Source organism: Aspergillus aculeatus (genome assembly GCF_001890905.1).
Source record: "Aspergillus aculeatus ATCC 16872 unplaced genomic scaffold ASPACscaffold_6, whole genome shotgun sequence".
In the NCBI taxonomy this organism is placed as follows: Eukaryota; Fungi; Ascomycota; class Eurotiomycetes; order Eurotiales; family Aspergillaceae; genus Aspergillus; species Aspergillus aculeatus.
The window spans coordinates 714,495-732,436 of record NW_017962981.1 but is presented as its reverse complement, the minus strand read 5'-3'; the positions used below and the strand labels follow the sequence as shown (position 1 = coordinate 732,436).

General features: G+C 51.4%; 6 protein-coding genes across 6 annotated transcripts; 5 read left to right on the top strand and 1 right to left on the bottom strand.

Annotated features, from left to right (window-relative positions):
• Positions 1–1,151: 1,151 nt before the first annotated feature.
• Positions 1,152–1,598, top strand: aspf13 (allergenic cerato-platanin Asp F13; the record flags this gene model as incomplete). Its single annotated transcript, XM_020203469.1, has 1 exon — positions 1,152–1,598. The coding sequence occupies one exon, from the start codon at positions 1,152–1,154 to the stop codon at positions 1,596–1,598; it is 447 nt and encodes a 148-aa protein (XP_020057166.1).
• A 3,101-nt stretch (positions 1,599–4,699) lies between these two features.
• Positions 4,700–7,831, bottom strand: ASPACDRAFT_1867936 (DUF726 domain protein; the record flags this gene model as incomplete). The annotated part of the gene is made up of 2 exons (XM_020197909.1): positions 7,102–7,831; positions 4,700–6,784 (listed from the first exon to the last, which is right to left on the bottom strand). The coding sequence occupies exons 1-2, from the start codon at positions 7,660–7,662 to the stop codon at positions 4,700–4,702; spliced, it is 2,646 nt and encodes an 881-aa protein (XP_020057165.1). The 5' UTR covers positions 7,663–7,831.
• Positions 7,832–7,980: 149 nt separating this feature from the next.
• On the top strand, positions 7,981–9,562 carry sec17 (alpha-soluble NSF attachment protein SEC17). The gene is made up of 5 exons (XM_020205021.1): positions 7,981–8,113; positions 8,216–8,339; positions 8,415–8,721; positions 8,791–8,965; positions 9,018–9,562. The coding sequence occupies exons 1-5, from the start codon at positions 8,081–8,083 to the stop codon at positions 9,255–9,257; spliced, it is 879 nt and encodes a 292-aa protein (XP_020057164.1). The 5' UTR covers positions 7,981–8,080; the 3' UTR covers positions 9,258–9,562.
• A 1,213-nt stretch (positions 9,563–10,775) lies between these two features.
• ASPACDRAFT_42318 (uncharacterized protein) lies at positions 10,776–13,455 on the top strand (the record flags this gene model as incomplete). The annotated part of the gene is made up of 3 exons (XM_020201082.1): positions 10,776–10,838; positions 12,876–13,277; positions 13,402–13,455. 3 exons carry the CDS (start codon positions 10,776–10,778, stop codon positions 13,453–13,455), a joined length of 519 nt encoding a protein of 172 aa, XP_020057163.1.
• Positions 13,456–13,718: 263 nt separating this feature from the next.
• Positions 13,719–14,784, top strand: ASPACDRAFT_1887562 (alpha/beta hydrolase). The gene has a single exon (XM_020198463.1). The coding sequence runs from the start codon at positions 13,745–13,747 to the stop codon at positions 14,702–14,704; it is 960 nt and encodes a 319-aa protein (XP_020057162.1). The 5' UTR covers positions 13,719–13,744; the 3' UTR covers positions 14,705–14,784.
• Positions 14,785–16,639: 1,855 nt separating this feature from the next.
• ASPACDRAFT_1855364 (uncharacterized protein) lies at positions 16,640–17,615 on the top strand (the record flags this gene model as incomplete). The annotated part of the gene is made up of 3 exons (XM_020197435.1): positions 16,640–16,741; positions 16,832–16,926; positions 16,991–17,615. 3 exons carry the CDS (start codon positions 16,640–16,642, stop codon positions 17,613–17,615), a joined length of 822 nt encoding a protein of 273 aa, XP_020057161.1.
• Positions 17,616–17,942: the final 327 nt, after the last annotated feature.

Below are 17,942 nucleotides of genomic sequence, written 5' to 3'. Positions count from 1 at the left end.
GCAACCATCTCAGCTTTGCACAGTGCCTTAGAGGTGTTCGGCACCTCAATCTGTAGGATAGAGCCGTCGCGGCCCAACCCTAATGCGGCCGTGGTTTTCCACCCCAGGGCTTCGGACCTCCTGCATTTTGCGTACCCGACCTTCTGTCTGGGGGTTACTCCGAACATCGGATCTGGAAGGATTGATCGACGGGAGGCATCGCGCTGCTTCGACGCCGGATGCGACGATCCCTCCCTAATGGCTCGTCTCGTTTCTTGGCATGATGAGACCTTAACAGTTAATAGTTAAGTGGCACCATTCGCCAAGATACTCTGGGTGTAGTCAAGCCTTTGCAGAAAATTTTTGGTTCGGTGTTCAAACCATCATCGAATCGGCCATGTATGTTTGACTCACCAGTAAAAATATCCCCAAGCAGCTTCATCGTCGAGATTGATGATTGACGTTGTTAAAGACGGAATACGGGAAGGAATGCTGAGTCGCTTGGCATGGAGTTGCATGACCTGGCCATGCTGCAGTTGTATTACTCGGATGATCTATGAATAGGATCCATTCCCAGTCAACCCACAGCCTCCAAGACAAGTCACCTGGTTTTCTCCCAGTCGGAGGTAGCCGGATGAGAGAGCAGCAAATGCCTCTAAGGCTGTATGTCTCATCCCAAGCCCGAGCTCGTTTGCTCTGACTGGTCCGGATTGTCTGTGCTGCGGTCCCTGCCACCCCCGCATGTCCCTCCCGCTCACTACTGATGTGGTGTTGCTCTCCGCCAAATGAGGGGGGATGTCTCACTCCCGCCTCGTTGTGTGCAGATCTATACCTGTCACTGTCCTAGTTCGGAATACGTGGACGATATATTCTGTGATCATGTTACTATTCCCAGCATCAGGCCTCCAGTGCTTAGGCGGATGCGACGGATCATAGCAGCACGTTGACCAGGTAGGTCATATCCAGGCAACTACCGAGCGAGGCTACCTTCGATGATACACCGCTTCGACCAAGTCAAGGAAGAGAGAAAGCTATATAAGCCGCTCCTCGGACACTTCAAATTGCCTGTTCATCAAGTTCATCTCGCACATCCTCTTATCCACGCCATCGATAAACCAGGAGTAATAACTTCTTCATACTCTCTCAGCCCAGACAATATTCGTCACTCCAAAATGAAGTCATTCGCATCTGCTCTGGCTGTTCTCAGCGTCTTCTACTCCTCCGCCCTAGCCTCCCCAGTCGAGGCCACTACTGAGGCCGCCGAGGCCGCCGAGGCCGTCAGTGTGTCCGTCTCCTACGACACTGTGTTTGATACCGGCAGCCAGTCCATCGACACTGTCTCTTGCTCCAACCTTAACTACGCGACCTTTGCCGACATCCCGGGCTTCCCCAACATCGGAGGTGCCCCCACCGTGTCGGGCTGGGGCAGTCCCAACTGCGGAAAGTGCTACCAGCTGACCTACGGCAGCACCTCGATCTACGTGACGGCCATTGATGCTGCCCCCGGTGGCTTCAATATTGCCGAGGCGGCCATGAACAGCCTGACCAACAACCAGGCCGTTGCGCTGGGTCGGGTTACAGCGACCTACACCGAGGTGGATTCATCATTCTGTGTATGAGCGGTCGGAGGCTGCGAGCTTGGGAATTTTCTGTCTAGTTGGTTAATGGATTGAGTGATGGATATGTCATATTTCGGTCTTTGGATTTTGCTAATCTTCTAATGTCATAATGTCAAATATCTGCATGTTTCGTGCACCGTCATGCAAAGTCAACAGTAGCACTGTTGTAAGCAGTAAGTCACAAGCTGACCTGTACAGCATCAATTGTAACGTCCTCAAGTAGTTCCTCCTGTCTTCAGACAATGGTCATGATGGTATAGAATACAGAAGAACGCCGGATGCGAGGCTCTTCCCAGTACAACTTGCATCTTGCATCTCCCTCTACTAAACAGCCTCAGACCCATCTTGGATCAGCAGTGTGTCCATATACACCATCCCATTCATCGCCCTCGATCCCCACAATTTTGCATGGGTTTTTGCCCGCTCCCAAATAAAGTAAGTAGGTGCGATATACCTTGCTCGCGTTTCTTCAAACTCTGCTACCAAGCCCCATGCGCCCAAATTCTCGTCGGCCATCCATACTTCATGTTCAGGTCCGTGCGTGCCCTTTCCATCATACAACAAACCCACGTCCGCGGGTGGTCTTCGTGGCCGTAGACGACCGACAGTACTGGTTCCCAAGATGCGTAAAACCGTCATCGACGAAAGCAAGACGTATGGGAGAGGGATGAGTTGTAGGCTGCTTTCCTCGACCTTTGAGTTGCGCCCCTTCCCTTCCCTTCCCTTGTCCTTTCAATGACCAGATTCCAGTGAGCTTTGTAGTTATCATCATGGTTCGTATCCTCACGACTGATGGATGATTCTCCTACTCAAGGCAGAAACCCCTTGGGTTCAGGAAATGTGATGCTTGTCCACCTCCTAGGGTGTCATAGACCCCGAGGCCGCTAATTCCGATTCCTTCGGAAGCTCAACGGATGAACCAGGTAGGATGGTATGTCACCAGAAACCCGTACATATGGTGAAATCCATCTATGTACCGAACTGATTGCCTCGGATATTAGAAACGAGTTAGCTGCGTCGTGATAATATCGTTCTTATACCTCTCTCTCTGCCGTGCGCGGTGCTGCTGCTGCTGCCGCAGGCCACCCTGAGCACAAGCAATAGTAAGAGCCCCATAGCCAAACTTTGGGTTGCTGCTGCGCAAGAGCTGTTCGAGCTGACTTGAATGAAGAATGTTGCGATTCTGAGTGAAACCCGTCAGTATATGGTCAACACCTAGCAATCTGGAGAAAATGCGGGACTTACCGGCCGCTTGATACGAAGGATCGAATAAGCAACTCTTCTTAAAATCAGAGTAGATGCAATTGACACATGCGCGATGGTTACGCGCACGATCTGACCGGTCCGACATTGCCACACATTCGGCGGAGTGGCCCTTGCCCTCCCGACACGGCACACAGGCTTCTTCTCCCTGGTAGAGTTGGCCCCTCTGCTGGAGGAGTTTGCTCTCCCGGTGCGATAACCGTGGTCCCGCTGGGTCGGTTTCGGGGTTTATAGGAGATTGACCGCATCTGCAGCGGCATTCGGGTCGGGATGAAAGTCTCCGTCCACCACGGGAGCAGTCTCCTTCTTCCAAGTTGGGCCTGATTGTTACCTCCCGTGGCCACGGCTTTGGCGAAAAAGTTGGTGATCATTTTGATCTACTGCCGAATACCCTCAATGTTGATGTGAAGGCAATTGTAGTTCAATAGATTGATCTGCGAACGGCTTAGTGGCAGCAGTAGTTGTTTTTAGTAATGGTGGTGGTGATGGTGGCTTTTGTGCTTTACGAGTAAAAGCAATGGAGGTGCTCGAGTGTGCATCTATACGAGTAACGCTCGGACAGCTGAAACCTGTATAGCACAGCCCCTTTGGCGAGTCTCGTTTGGTCCAACGTGGTCATGAGCCCATATCGACACTTGTAAGAGTCCATATAGGCAGCCAATTGACCTATACTGTCCGTTAGCAAAAGTGCCCGGTTTATGGCTATGAGATACCCTTCCAATCAGCACTCCCAAGTCTTTACCATGTTTCAAAGAAGCTGGGTTCCTCTTCATCATGTGTGAGGTTGTAAGTCCCGGAACCGCTGTTTGCCACACTCAGCTTGCCGACGCAAATGCTCTGGAGTATGGATGGCTCCTCTAGGAGCTGCGGCTTTCGCCTTGGTCTTAGGCCTTGGACGCGGTTCCGGGAAATTCTATTTCAGATTTATAGTACGGCCAGTACGGCCAGCACATTAAACTCTGATGATCAGTGCCAGAAGAACCTCGCCCTTTCGAATTTCCGATCCACCTGTTCATATATTGTTTGAATCGGTGGTGTCGATTCATAAACTCCTGCTTTGAAGACCTACAGCGGCCACGGTTCACGAGCCTTATGTTAAGAAATACCTGATCTCTGTCTTCCGAGAACATGATTATGGGCAGGTCGGCAACCAGAATTAGGTATATCTCGATTAACTCGTTGTAAACTGCCGCATTGCACAAGCATATATTAACAAGAGGCGTCGGTGGAAGGGTCCTGATGCATCTTTCGTTTCAACGTAGTAGGTAAGTTTGATTATGGTCTGAAGCTGCATTTCTGATGTTTCGAGCATCAGACCAGACCAGGCTTCCAAATCTTGTTGAACTCCTCTTACCTGTGGAGGTCTTTATACTATTGGTTCTTGGCCTCTGTGGAGTTTTTTTGGGTTGAAGGTCATTGGAGTTGACTTGTTGAGCCGGATTTCAAGACTTCCAATGGGTCACTGTTGGAATGTAGACCTTATCAAGTATGGCTACTGCCAGTTCAATAGTCTCAAGTGTAGAAGAATTCAAAAGGATCTAAGTTCGATGGAGATAGGTATGTTGGTTGGGATGTGGAAGGATGGTTCGTGGAGGAGGAAGGAGAAGTTGTTGACAGCGGGGGGTATCATCTCTTAGGGTTCCATTGAATAAAAGGCGCTCTGGATGATAGAGAATCTTAGAATCTACATTGTGAATATGGTTTGTCAATACGGGTGATTCAATGTACCAATAATTAAATGAACATCGCTCAAGATTCCTCAATTCAGCCCAGTTCGGTTCAACCTTTATTAACCTAAGGAGCCTGTCAAGACTCCAGTGAATACAGCTCAATACGCATCACTGGTTGATTGGACTTTTAGCCTGGACAGGGCGCACTTCGTGATCCTGAGACAAGCCCTCTCTGGTCTTCTGGTCAACATCATTTTGTATCTTCTCTTCATCATGCGCATCGCCATTTTCCAGAAGTCGCCGCGCAGACTCATCCCCTTCCAATCCAGCAACACGCTCATTATGCAGGCGCTCTTGCTCCTGCTTTCTATCCTTGACCGCCAACGCTGCCTCCTCCCGAGCCACTTCGTCAGCATCGATACTCTCTAGACCCACCACGCCTAGGATGCGTCCAACCAGGAACTGGTACCGCAGATGGCCGCTGATAAAATCGCTGGCGTCCACATTTTCCACCCCTGACACACTCTGCACAGGCTGTAGACCAGCAACACCCAGCTGAAGGCTGCTGGTTCGGTACAGTAGAGCGAGAACGGCGTCGTTTTCAGAGTACACATTAACCAATCGACCACTGACAACACTGCGTAGACGACGCCAGTGAGGTGCGTTAGACGGAGTAGGTGAGCCCATGAGAACCGCCGACTCCACTAAGCCGAATGCCTGCCGCTTGGCGAGAGTCTGTAGACAAGAAAAGATAACCCGGGAGCCCATCGAGTACCCGATCAGCGTGACAGATCTTTCGCCCTGTACTTTGCTGATCAAGGCATCCGCAAGTGCCTCACCGGCCTTATCCGCACGAGCCTTGGCCACGCTGAATGGGTTGTCCGCAACGCGGGCAACCTTCAGTAGCCCCAGGGGTAGCATGACTGCGCTCATAATCTGAGCAAAGATGGTGCGAGACAAGACTTGGCCTCCAGCTGCCCAGGCAGCACTCGTGACGAGATAGTTCATGGCGTTGCCGAGTTTCATCAATGGCTTCCTTTCCCAGCGTAGACCGAATACTTCTGACTCGCTGCCAACCACTTTCCACGGGACAACATAATTTTCTTCTTCCGTAACCCAGCCTGAGATGCCGATTGTGACTCGCAGCATATGATCGTTTTCGGCTGCCTCCCTCTCGTCCTCCGACCTTTGATGGGTACCACGAATAGGCAGGAAGGCGAAGTCGTCCACTTCTCGCGCATACTTGTCGACCATGCGGCCCGTCATGCGGCCTCCGTAGGCACCAAAGAGCCCTCCGACGATGACACCACTACCAGCCAACGCGCCCAAGTAGCCAGCAGCGGCTGTGGCGCCGAGGCCAAGCCCACCCAAGACTGTGCCAAGACCAGCCGCAACGAGAGGCGCGGCGAGCCCGCCCGTGATGCCGATCAACGCGGCTCCTGCAACAGATGCTATTCCTACCTTCCACTTTCTAGAAGAATCGCGATGCTTCCCGGGTTCTTTGGCTTCAGCTTGAGAAAGCTGAAGAGCTGTGTCGAGCAATCCCCGCGCGACCTTGACCTCGTCTCCATTAAGGATCTTGACGTCAAGGTTTAAGGAAGACGATACGTACAGCATCAGCACCCGTGAGCGAGCATTGTAGTGCTCCAGACTCAGCATTAACAGTAGCAACGAGTGTAGGATCAACAACTTCTTCGCTCTGGGCAGGTGCACAAGAGGCGTTTCGACCGGGGGATACACCTCGCGAAGTTTCTTCAAGGCAGTCTCATCCTCCTCAAGTCGTGGCTCGGGCAGTTCTCGCGATGAGTCGCCTTGGCTGGATTCAGTCTGAGCATCATCGTCCCGATTTACTACTTCCCCGATCCGGAGCAGGACGGTATCTCTCCAATCATCAAAGCCCGCGAGAGCTTTGGCCTCGAGTTGAAGGTCCTTGGTCGAAGTCTTAACCTCCGATGGAGCACGATCGTTTGAGCTTTCGTCCTCGTGATGTTCAAGAGGATCAAACAAGGAGTCCGTATCTTCCTCGTCCTCCTCATGTTTAGAGAAGTCATGTGTAGTCTCCTGGACGGCCGGAGGAGCGACATGGAAATTAGCGACAATGCCATTTCGCATATGCTCGATGGCCTCCGCGACCAGAACAGTCAAGTCAGCGCGCTGCGGGCGGTCGAGGATGGTTGTCAGATCTGCTCCGCGGTCGCTCGGGGACGGAGCAGGCGGCGTCGCATGGCTCGACCCGAATTTGCTAGCATGTTTCTCTTTGAACGATTTCCACATGATCGCGGATGACCACAGTCGGAGATTTACATCAATTGCTGCTAAGAGGTGTCTTACAAGGTGCAATCACGTAGGCATCAGTGAGTGAGACAGAAATCAGGAGGTCGCCGCTTGCAGCGGATATGAGATCACGGCTGACTCAGCGCCCAGACTGCCCCCGGTTATTTCGAGCAGCTGAAACAGTCACGTATGTCACTCTTAAGTTGAGAATCAACCTTCCAGCGTGCGTGCCAAGTGCCCGATTTTGGTCTCTTTTCTCCCTTAGAAAGAAGCGCTTAGTTTTTGGTGTCCACAACGAAGAATTTGCCTTTGGTCTTGGAAGCATATGCGAGGGCGTTTCCATCCCAGATGTCTCCGTCCGGTCGCTCGTTCCTTTGCGATTCAACTCGTTGGATCCTCTTGTTGCGTCCGACAACTCGTTCCTTGGACAAGGCTTCTTTGAGCTTTTCCAGACCAATCGTGTTTTCCTTCACCGCTTCAGGAGTCTCGTCGCGGATGCTTTGTAGAGGTTCAACGCCGCTGGCATCGACGCGCTGGATTTGCTTCACAAAATGGATCTGAGACTCCAGAGTGTCGAGCATTTTTGTCTCTTCTTCCTCGTTCGCGGGTTGAGGCAGTGCAGACAAGCGGAGCAGATGGCGAAGCTGTTCGGGAGTCACCGAGGGGGTGGAGGGCTTATCGGTCTCGTCGGGAAGCAGCGAGCGGACAGACCAAGTCGGCTTGGCAAGAATAGCGTCAATGTCATCTTGTCCTTGAGGCTGGGAAGTAGAATATGAGCGATGTTTGGCGACGAGGGAGCGCGGAGATTGACGTCGCAACAAGGCGGATAGCCGTGAGCTGCTGTTGCGCAAGAACATGTCGGTCGTGATGGTGAGTGCGAAAGACGTTGCCCAAGTAGTAGGTCAGATTGAACAATGTAGTAGACACGTTTGCCAATTGTAAAAGCCAAAGCGAGAGATAAACAAGCAAGGCAGGCTGGAGATTGAGTGAGTTCCAGTGAATTGCGGTGGAGGAAGGGAAGAGAGCAAAAAGCACAACAAATTGTGGCTGTCCTCCAATGAAAGGGCGGGACAGCCCACCGCCTACGTTGATGTGGAGGGAAGCTCTTGATCCCGCCGCTGTTAGTGACGGCAACCTTGAACGCTTCAGTTCGCCCTCCATCTTCTCCTCATCTTGCTGGCTGAGCCACCTTCATCTTTCCAATATCCTTTATTCGCTCTAGCTTGAATATAGCTTCTGCTTTTGTCTGTGGTAAATAAGTTTCAACTGTTCAGCATGGCTCAAGATCCCCGAGTTCTTCTCCAAAAAGTAAAATCTCCTTATCCCCCCCGCCCCGCTGTTCCTCAACGTTATCACAACCCGACTCCAAATGAATGACGATCACTGATTCCATGCTCCTCCACTCTTTAGGCTGATCAAGCGCTGAGTCGCGCATCTGGTGGCTTTAGCTTCTTTGGCGGTCGCACAGAAAAATATGAAAATGCAGCCGACTTGTACTCGCAGGCTGCGAATGCCTTCCGAGTTCAGAAGCAGAGTAAGCAGCCTCCGCACCCCGTTCCCTGTCGCTTTACCTCCACCCTGACACTAACGCCCTCCTCCCCATTTTCAGACAAGGAAGCCGGTCTTGCATTTGAAAAGGCCGCATCTATTCAGGCGCAGAACCTCAACGAGCCCGATGACGCTGCCAACACCCTGACCGAAGCCTTCAAGGTCTACCGCAAGTCCGACCCCGAGGACGCCGCCCGCGTGCTCTCCAGCGCCATTCAACACTACGTGCTCAAGGGAAACCTCCGTCGCGCTGCGTCGCAGCAGCAACATCTGGCCGAAGTGTATGAGGTGGAACTGGGTGACAACAAGAAGGCCCTGGAAGCCTATGAGAAGGCGGCGGAATGGTTTGAGGGTGATAATGCTGAGGCGTATGTTCTACCTTTCAGGGTTGGAGCGTTCGGGCCATCTCTCCGGCAGGGCTAATCATGCAAATTCAGCCTCGCGAACAAGCACTACCTCAAGGCCGCGGATCTGGCCGCCCTCGAGGGTGACTACTACAAGGCCATCGAGCACTACGAGCGCATCGGCCGCTCATCCATCAACAACAACCTTATGAAGTGGTCGGTCAAGGACTACTTCCTCAAGGCTGGTATCTGCCACCTGGCGACGAATGTTGGTTTACTGTCAACCCCTTACATCCTCAACTGCCTAACATCGAAAATAGGACTTGGTCGCCACCAACCGTGCTCTCGAGAACTACCGCGACATCGACACCACCTTCGCCTCCACGCGTGAGCACCAGCTCCTCGTCGACCTGGTTCAGGCCTGTGAAGCAGGTGACCAGGAAGCTTTCGCCGACAAGCTTTTCCAGTACGACCAGCTCAGCAAGTTGGATAAGTGGAAGACGACGCTCCTGCTGCGGATTAAGAACAATATTGAGTCGCAAGAGGAGGACTTTTCTTAGCGCCTCGTTTGCCTTCTTTTCTTTGTCCTCGTTCTTGTTTGAGCTAGTTATTTGGTTTTGAAATACTTGATAAACCGAGGAAAGGTCACCTCTCCTGCTTTCGAGTTCCCAATCGCATCTCAAGTGTTTACTTCTTTGGCTGGTTCCATGCTTATTAGATACATGCCGCGCTGTGCCTATCACGCTCCATCATTGCGAATTATTATTATTGAAGGTTATTTTGTTTCTACCGATCGACCCCATATAGCATCATTTTGACCCTGACTGTGCTCGATGATTGTTGACCTCATCTATATTTTATATCGTCCCTCCATGAGAATGATGTCAATGAGATCATTAGGCATTGATCAGCATCACTACAGATTAAATGGCCCACTGGGGTAATTCATATTAGTGACTTCAAAACCCTGGTAGAACAAGAAAAAGTATCACTGACAAAATAACAACCACTAGCGGGGTCCACCCACGGCATCGGACTCTCCACTGGCGGTACCGCATCCACACTTATTCATCTTCGCAAGCCTGACACTCTTTATAATCCATAAAATCCTAACCATCCCATTTCTAGCCACTCTTATCAACAGAATCCATAAAGCGTCTCAGCTACACATTATCTCATCAGCTACAGGAGCGAATCCAATCATTATATGCAAGTGCTCAATGAGATTATGCAACCATATAACATCAAACCGAAAAAGTCACGGTCCCACATACGATTCTTCGCAACTGGTGGATCTACCCGCGATTTTGTAGCTTGCAATCTCCACTGACCAGTCTGACAGACGATATATCTTTCTCGAAAGTTCTGGCGCTAAGCATAGAGAAACACAGGTGACAGAAGCTAGGGCTTCCCGCTTACCCAAGGCATCTTTGAACTATCCCCGGGACCCAGCCGAGCATGGAAATACACAACTCCAGTGCAAGATGAGTACACTCTTTTCGAGTATGTTTGTTGCTACACAATTCTAATTTTGATTAAATCAAAGGGCAGACTCCTTGTTATACTCGACCCGAGGCAGTCACATATGCGATGTAATTATGTGTATTCCCTAATTGTTCTAATAGTCCTAAGAATTCTAGGAATCCTAATGTAAGTAGTAGCTAGATAGTCCCTGATCTATGTAAGTACTCGATCTCAAGATGATGTGGAATGAAAAGCCCTTACAGATACAGTATCAAGGTGGTGTGGCAATCACATCATAGATTTAGTGGTTTTTGTTCCGCGCGACCCTAAAAAGCAACATAGCTTAATCCATAGGGTGAGCCCGTGCTCGCCTTCCTGTTCCATGGTACAACACCAGCGGCCGTTCGCATTCAACCACTACAAGCCGAATGAAGCACTTACTCCTCGTGCCAGCCCAGACCATCTACTGCACAGTCCTCGCGGATCCAGAAAGGTCTATATACCGCTCAAAGCTCCAGTAAATCCTTCCAAACCTCCCTACCCCTTCGCCATAACCCCGAACTCGAGAACTCAGATTAGACTTGAATCAACGCATACCACCGGGAATCAAGATCATGCTTCCTGACCGATACCTCCTCGCCATCCTGGCCGCAGCAGTGGCAGCCACGACCTCGATGGTAGCCCCAATCCCAGAATTGAATTAACGCGATACGCCCGTGACCTGTGCGGCAGGGGAATCCGTCAAGTGCTGCCCGGTGTTGCATTCGACGGTGGTGCTGGGGAAGCCGCTGACTGTCGGAGTGGGGTGCACTCCTTGTATGTCTCTTCTTAAGGTCATTGTTATAGGATAGAGTTATGGGGTGAAAGATGGCTGAGTTTCTGGCACAATGAGCGGCAGTTCGTCTTGCAAGACGAATGTGGCATGTTGTCATAATGAGCCGGTATGGTCGTGGCTTTCTTTTCAGGTAAGGGGTAAGGATGTTATTATGGTGTGTAGTTTGTTGTTGGGTTTTTGAATGTTTGCGCGTAGGGCAGTGGGGGCTCTGGTGTTGGAACTGGCACTGGCGGGGGCGGCGGTCGTAGGAAGTAAAGATAAAAGATGTTTAAAAGTCGTGATCGTTGTAATTGCGACAAGAGGAACACAAGCATAGAGGTAGTATATGCTTGTGTACCGTCCGCATATTTGATGGATCCGCAACACTGTAGTACCAGGTTTTGGATCAGGTATAGTAACTATGAGCATGACTGACTGACGACCCTCGGAACCGGTTTCCGTCTGATGTAAACAACCCTGCCCATCCATCATATTCAGTACACCTGCCTATCGAGGAGAATCGCGATAAATGCACTACGTTATTCACCTCTTGCCAGGCCGCTACAGATTCACCCTCCCACCATCCGCTGGTCCCTGGCAATTACGGAAACAGGAACTTATATTCCTTATCACGGCATAATCAATGAGATTATGTTGCCATACGACACTACGGTAAAGCAATCTCTTAGCTTTGCAAGCTCGGGGCTATTGGCATTCAGCGGACATACCCTCCACCGTTCAGGTTCACTGGTGGTTGTACTTTTCTCGGAAATTTTGTCTGCGCGCATAAGCGAACCGGATGCAGAAAAGGATAGCGCTCGCAGAACGGTTGCATGTATCATGTCAAACACCCATCAAAAGATGATCGTTGACTACTAAGCAAAACCGAGGACTTCAGGGACAGATTCGGGTCTTACACGAGTACTGGAGTCTAGTGGCACATTTCAGGTAGAGCAAAACTAAGCTCATCTTCCCTACTCCCTGTCTTGTCCTGCGGTGAGTCGTAAGTCCTGAGCCGGTCTCTTCGGTTTCTCGTTTTGTTCATCTGCTCGGCTGCATATGCTTTCGACTATAGGTGGTTCCGGGCGGTCAGAGCAGCTCTCCCTTGCACAAAGGGGTGAATGATCCTTGCTGCAGCTGAAATCACGATAGACTCCATCGATCAATGATAAGAGATGGTGCTCCCGTCTTTGGCCAGGCCGGAAAGTGCATGAATGATTTGTCCCAGGATCTGTTTCCCGCGATCTGAAACATGGCACAGAAGGTAAAACATGCCACACACCGTGATACATCGAGCTTGCAGTGGCGAAGGCCCTGCATATTGACTCGTCTTGTTGGCTAGTCCTACGCTAAGATGTTCCTGCAAGGATCATAGTTGAAGATATGTTGACAGGAATCTCGTATTCAACGGATCGCACTCGAAGGCCGTAGCTTGGGGTGTGACTTACAGTCATGTCTGACACAGGCTGTCTTACCTGGGACGATCAAGTTGACCGGTGTGGTCTAGAACCATCAGAACCACCGCCAACCCGAACCATCTCTGGAATTCCTTTCCCGGCGGTTCTCAATCATCATTAGGCAGGCTTATCCTTCGAACACAGTCACAAGATCATTTGCGCGGTATGGGTGAATGTATCCGTCAAACCGAAACTATGATTCATGTCCCGGCCAACGAAAAGGGAGTGCTTTTATCGTTTTTCGCATAAAGGTGTGTTGCACAGCTCTTCAGCTCTGGACCCAGCAAAATACAGATCGACTGAGACAGATCTTCTCGATGATCATAAAATGCAAACTCCACGTTCTCACTCAGAACATTTGTTAGTTCAACTCTCTCAACTACTACACATCAAAAGCTATCTGGATCTTTCATACTAAAAAAAGTCCTTCGCTTACCCCGAAGGCGAATGCTTCTTCAAGCGGTCCGCGATCCTCCTCCACCTATGACCCGGACAAGCCGGAGCATTTCTACGGCCACCTCCTGGTGGAATATATCTGCAACCGCGCTGCATTGAGTGACGACTCGGCTTACTACACGAAGGACGTCCATTACCATCCACGCTCCGCCTACCAGGTAGTCAAGGGCGACTGGTGGGACACCAAATATGGAAACTGGACGAATAACCACTTCTTGTACGGGAAGAAGCCCTACAGTGATACAGAAAGGTATCGGAAAGTGGAACACAACCTCTGCGTGAGCGGGAATCGGTTCCGCGACCAGGACAAAGGGGGTGCGCTTGAGTCCTGGTTTATGATCCTGCCGATGCCCCTGTTAGCCAAAGAGGAGGAGTGGTTTCTGGTTGATGTATGTAGCACATTTTCCTTTCCTGATGGTGAGGAGGAGGAGGAGGAGGAGAAGGAGGAGGAGATTGAGAGCTTCTGTCCGAGGTCAAGAAATCTCTCAATGAACATGAACTCCCATTTTCCAGCGCACAGCGTGCATCCGGGGGATCTACATCCCCATCGCACACCAGGCCTCGTAGGAATACCCGGACGTGTGCACATTCCCGCGGGTGAACTTCGCCATTTGTAAAAGAAACGGGGAAAAACCAGATACCTGTGCAATATACAGGCTGTGGATCCACTAACTCGGGCGCGCACAATAAACCGATGGGCCGAAAGCTAAGACCATTAGCCCCATATGGTGGTCCCCGCTTACTATACCTGCCTATAAGTTGCCCTCGATAGCCAGACTCCCTAACTTCAGTCTGTCATCTCTTCTGCACTCCTTCTTATTCCCCTGTCTATCCAATTACCAACTCATTCATCACCATGTCGCACTACCAATTCATCTCCCTGGCTACCAAGCCCTCCGCTCAGCTCAGCTACAGCTTCCATCCCGCCGTGGGCGCCGTCAAACAGCCCGCTCTAGTCGTCTTCGTCAACGGCCTCGGGCTCTCGCAGACCGCCTGGGAGGGCGTCATCGCGCGCCTGCAGGCTCAGCCTCCCGCCGCCGGCCTGCCAGCGATGCTAACCTACGACCGGTACGGCCAGGGCCAAACCACCGACCGAGACCCCACCGACAGCACCGCCGAGGACCCCACGCACGGCCACGACACATTAACCGTTGTCCGGGACTTGCGCCAGCTACTCACACAAGTGGCCGCGGAGAAGATGGGCGTCTCCAATCTCAGCGAGCTACCGCTCATCCTAGTGTCCAACTCAATTGGCGGCGCACTGGTCCGCCTTTATGCACAAAAATACACCGGCACCGTCGCCGGACTCCTGTTCCTGGACAGCGTGCTCGCCAACTCTGACTTCGTCTCCATCTACCCGGACCCAGATGCACCCGACTTTAATCCGAGCAGCTTACCAGAAGGAGTAGACGAGGATGCGATCCGCGCCGCAAGAGCTTACATGCAACGGGTCTTCCACCCCAGCAACGGCAGCCGCGAGGGTCTGAGCCGGCGCAACCTGGTGCAGCTCTTGCCGGACAGCGACGGGCCCAAGTTGCAGGGCCCGGACGGCCGCGGGCCCTGGGTGACGGTGGTGGGCCACGAGTTCGCGGCGTTTGAGGTTGAGTTCGAGAAGATGGGCGGCGCGCCTCCGCGGCTCACGCAGGTCTACATGAATCCCTACTGGCATCGATTCAATGAGGGGCTGGCGAGGCTGACCGACTCGGAGCGGAGCAAGGGTCCGCTTCAGGCGCCGGGGGCCGGGCACTTTGTTCAGAAGGATAATCCGGACTTTGTTGCGGATGAACTACGTGAGATGCTTGGCAAGGTCCTTTGAGATGTGCATAGGATTGCAACTGCTGAGTGTGGTGGCATCTTTTGCTTTGTATCTTACTCGGTACAAATTCAGTCTGCCGCTGGCGGGGGCACTGCTTTTACCCCCGCTTTTTCTTCTTGACCCGCTTTGTGCGGCTGAGCTTGAATTCTCACTAGCTGAGAGGCCTGTAGCTTACGCCAATCGCAGTTTGTCGACTGATGTGAGTTGGTTCTCAATGCTACAGTTTTAGTAGGAGTACTAGAGTACTAGTATCCTAGTAGCCCTAATCGGCTGGACCAATCGTAGGCCCCAGGCACGTCCGCACGGCAGGACCCGACTTAGGGCTCGGCGGTCATCGAGTAGCTCGGACGGGTTGAATGACATCTTCCGGCTGATGAATATCAATTATACCGTCAGAGATTATGGTCCTACTATCGTTCTATTCCAAGTGCAATTCATTCCTCTACGGACAAATCGTAAAAGAAACGGGGAAAAACCAGATACCTGTGCAAAAGTTGAGGCAGCTACAACCTGCTGCCCGGTTTCGGGTTCACGGACCAGTTTTCGGTAGCGGTGATATATACCTTCCTAAACGCCCTCTTAGTGACGATGCTACAGATAGCCATAACCTCCAACACTACTCCATGTCATCGTTGTCTGACCATGAACTCTGGCGATAGTGACGATTTTGTACCTCCCACAAACAAGGCTTAGAAACATTTCCTCGGTTAAGTACTTACCCCGGAGCGGAATCGCGGTGATATGAGTTAATCTCAAAGGTAGCGCTATTTTCATGTCAAGTTTTCTCAAATCTCGAGCGTCAAGTCATCTTGGATTTTGGCGTTCTCGCAGACTGTGCCTAAATCAAGTGACCCTTGTCTTGGCGAGTCGACTATAGCGAAGTAGGCATAACGATTAAGCTTGCATCATAAAGGTAGGGGCCATTGGGCGACTTCGTTCAACCAACTATATTTTGGTTTCAAGATTGTACAGCTTGCAATATGTGTTCTACAGGAGATCAAGGAGCTAGAGTATTTCTGTCATAGACCCGGTAATTCTACTATCTGACAATAAGCTTAACAAGATTTGACTGCTTGTGGTACTCCTTCTGATTTGTTGCGAAATTCTGGTCAACAGAACCCGATGGTTCAATTCCTCAACTGTACTATATATAGTCTGAAAGACCGATGTGATTAGTACAGATTACAAGCAACATAAAGCTTGACAATGGCGACCACTCTCTGGTTCATAGTAGGGAGAAATCTAAATCTGGTCGTCCAGGGACTAGCGCAGGCTCAATCTCCCAGGTTGACTCCATGCGAAACAACGTAATGTCAAGGCTAAAGGGAACGAATCGACCCTGCTCAGTCAGCGCCCAGGAGAAGAGCTATCACTGTTGTGTGTTTTGATTGATAGACGAAGAATAGCATTGTGGATGAAGCAAGGGGGGAGACCCAACTCTCGGGTACCTGACCGAACCCAAATAGCCAACTTCTATCGTCCGCCAATTAAATTCTTATTTCTTACACTTACACATACCAGATGGATTGACAGATGCGCGGTTGCTGGGGTACCCTGACCCTCCACATTCTCGATACCTGGTCTTCCGGGCAACAACCGCAAAGCCACCCGAGGGGTGGACGGTTATATCTCGAGATCCACGCATTCCTTAATCTTTTCGAGGGAAAGATGTCCCAAAATTAGATCGGATGTTGTTGAGAGGACAAAGGATGTATGATTCTCGAATTCCACACCGGTAGCCTCAAAGGCTTGAGTTCAATGTAAGCCCTGCGAGAATTCTGGAAAGAGGAAGATTTAAATGCCTAGGATTGCCCGGGTTAACTTTGTGCAACCAAGAACTACGCCTCGTCTCCTATCATCAATACTATAATCACCCTCAACACTTCGCCATAACCCAATCGACGATCGTTGCAGAGTCCAAAATCAACCACCAATATGCGCACCTCATTTGTAACTCTCCTGCTCGCATGCAGCAGCTACACTGCGCTCGCTTTGCCCTCGCACGGTAGCCTCGCCAAGCGATCATGCGACTCCAACGTCTGTATTGTTCAGGCAAGTCGCCCTCTTCCTTCTCACAATCCCTCTAACCCCTCCGGCATTGCAAATACTAACCACCAGAGACAACAGTGTATTGCCCAGGGTTTCCAGTCCGGCATGTGCGCCAGCGAGAGCAACCCCTCCCTGCAACTCCTGGGCCTCGAGCTCCTCGGCCAGGCCTTGCCGTAAGCCAGCCCTCTCCCTTAAATCCCAAGACAACATCCTGGATAGAACTAACAAAGCCAACAGAGGCTGCATGTGCATCCCCACCAACGGCGATTCCAGCGGCGCCACCAACGCCCCCGCCGCCGCCGCCCCCGCCGCGAACGCGCCGGCTGCCACGATGACCACCACTGCTACTGTAACTACCACCTCAACTGCCGTCCTGACTTCCACTTCCACCGCGACGACGACCGTCACCACCACTGCCACAGCCACTAACACCCAAGCCGCGAATCAAGCAGCCCCAGCAGTAAACCCCCCGGCCCCGAGCACCGTCACCGTCACCGCCACCGTCACCAAGACTGCCACCGAAAAGGAGACAGAAACAGAAACGCAAACGCACACGCAATTTGACACCCGCACCATCACTCACTCTGCCCCTACCGCCACCGTGACCAAGACTGCCACCGAAAGGGAGACAGAAACAGAAACGCAAACGCACACACAATTTGACACCCGTACCATCACTCTCTCTGCCCCTACCGCCACAATCACTAGTACTACCTGCGATGCAAATGCAGCGGCTGCTCCTGCGGCGGCCGCCGCCGTTCAGACCGTGTACACGGCCACCACGACGAACCATATCCCGTTTACGACGACGAAGACGGTAGTGGTCAAGACGACGACGACCGTTTGCCCGACTTCTTCTTAGTTTCTGTTTTTTTGATGGGGGGTGTGAAAATGGGTGTGGGTTCTCTTCGATATGGATTCTTTTAATCATTCTTTTTTTTCCCTTGTGGGCTACGCTCAGAAAAGGAGGGGGCTTTTCTCTTCATTGTATATAATTGCTGCATCCACTTCCCTCAAGGATAAGACTTTTAATGGGAATATCATCTTCCCGCGCTTGATTCACCTTTGCTCTCTTTCCACATGTGCTGGTCTAGAAACCTTCTTTATGCAACACTCTCAACATAATTCACCCATGGACCTATATCTGTTTGTCACAGCATCGCTCGGCCCTCGTCGATGCTCGCGTCTG

Bases quoted from the DNA above. Each gene is read 5' to 3' on its own strand.
- ASPACDRAFT_1887562 (XM_020198463.1), top strand. From the start codon at position 13,745: ATGTCGCACTACCAATTCATCTCCCTGGCTACCAAGCCCTCCGCTCAG.
- sec17 (XM_020205021.1), top strand. From the start codon at position 8,081: ATGGCTCAAGATCCCCGAGTTCTTCTCCAAAAA. The intron at 8,340-8,414 runs GTAAGCAGCCTC...CCCCATTTTCAG, and splicing joins CTTCCGAGTTCAGAAGCAGA to ACAAGGAAGCCGGTCTTGCA. The intron at 8,966-9,017 runs GTTGGTTTACTG...CATCGAAAATAG, and splicing joins TCTGCCACCTGGCGACGAAT to GACTTGGTCGCCACCAACCG.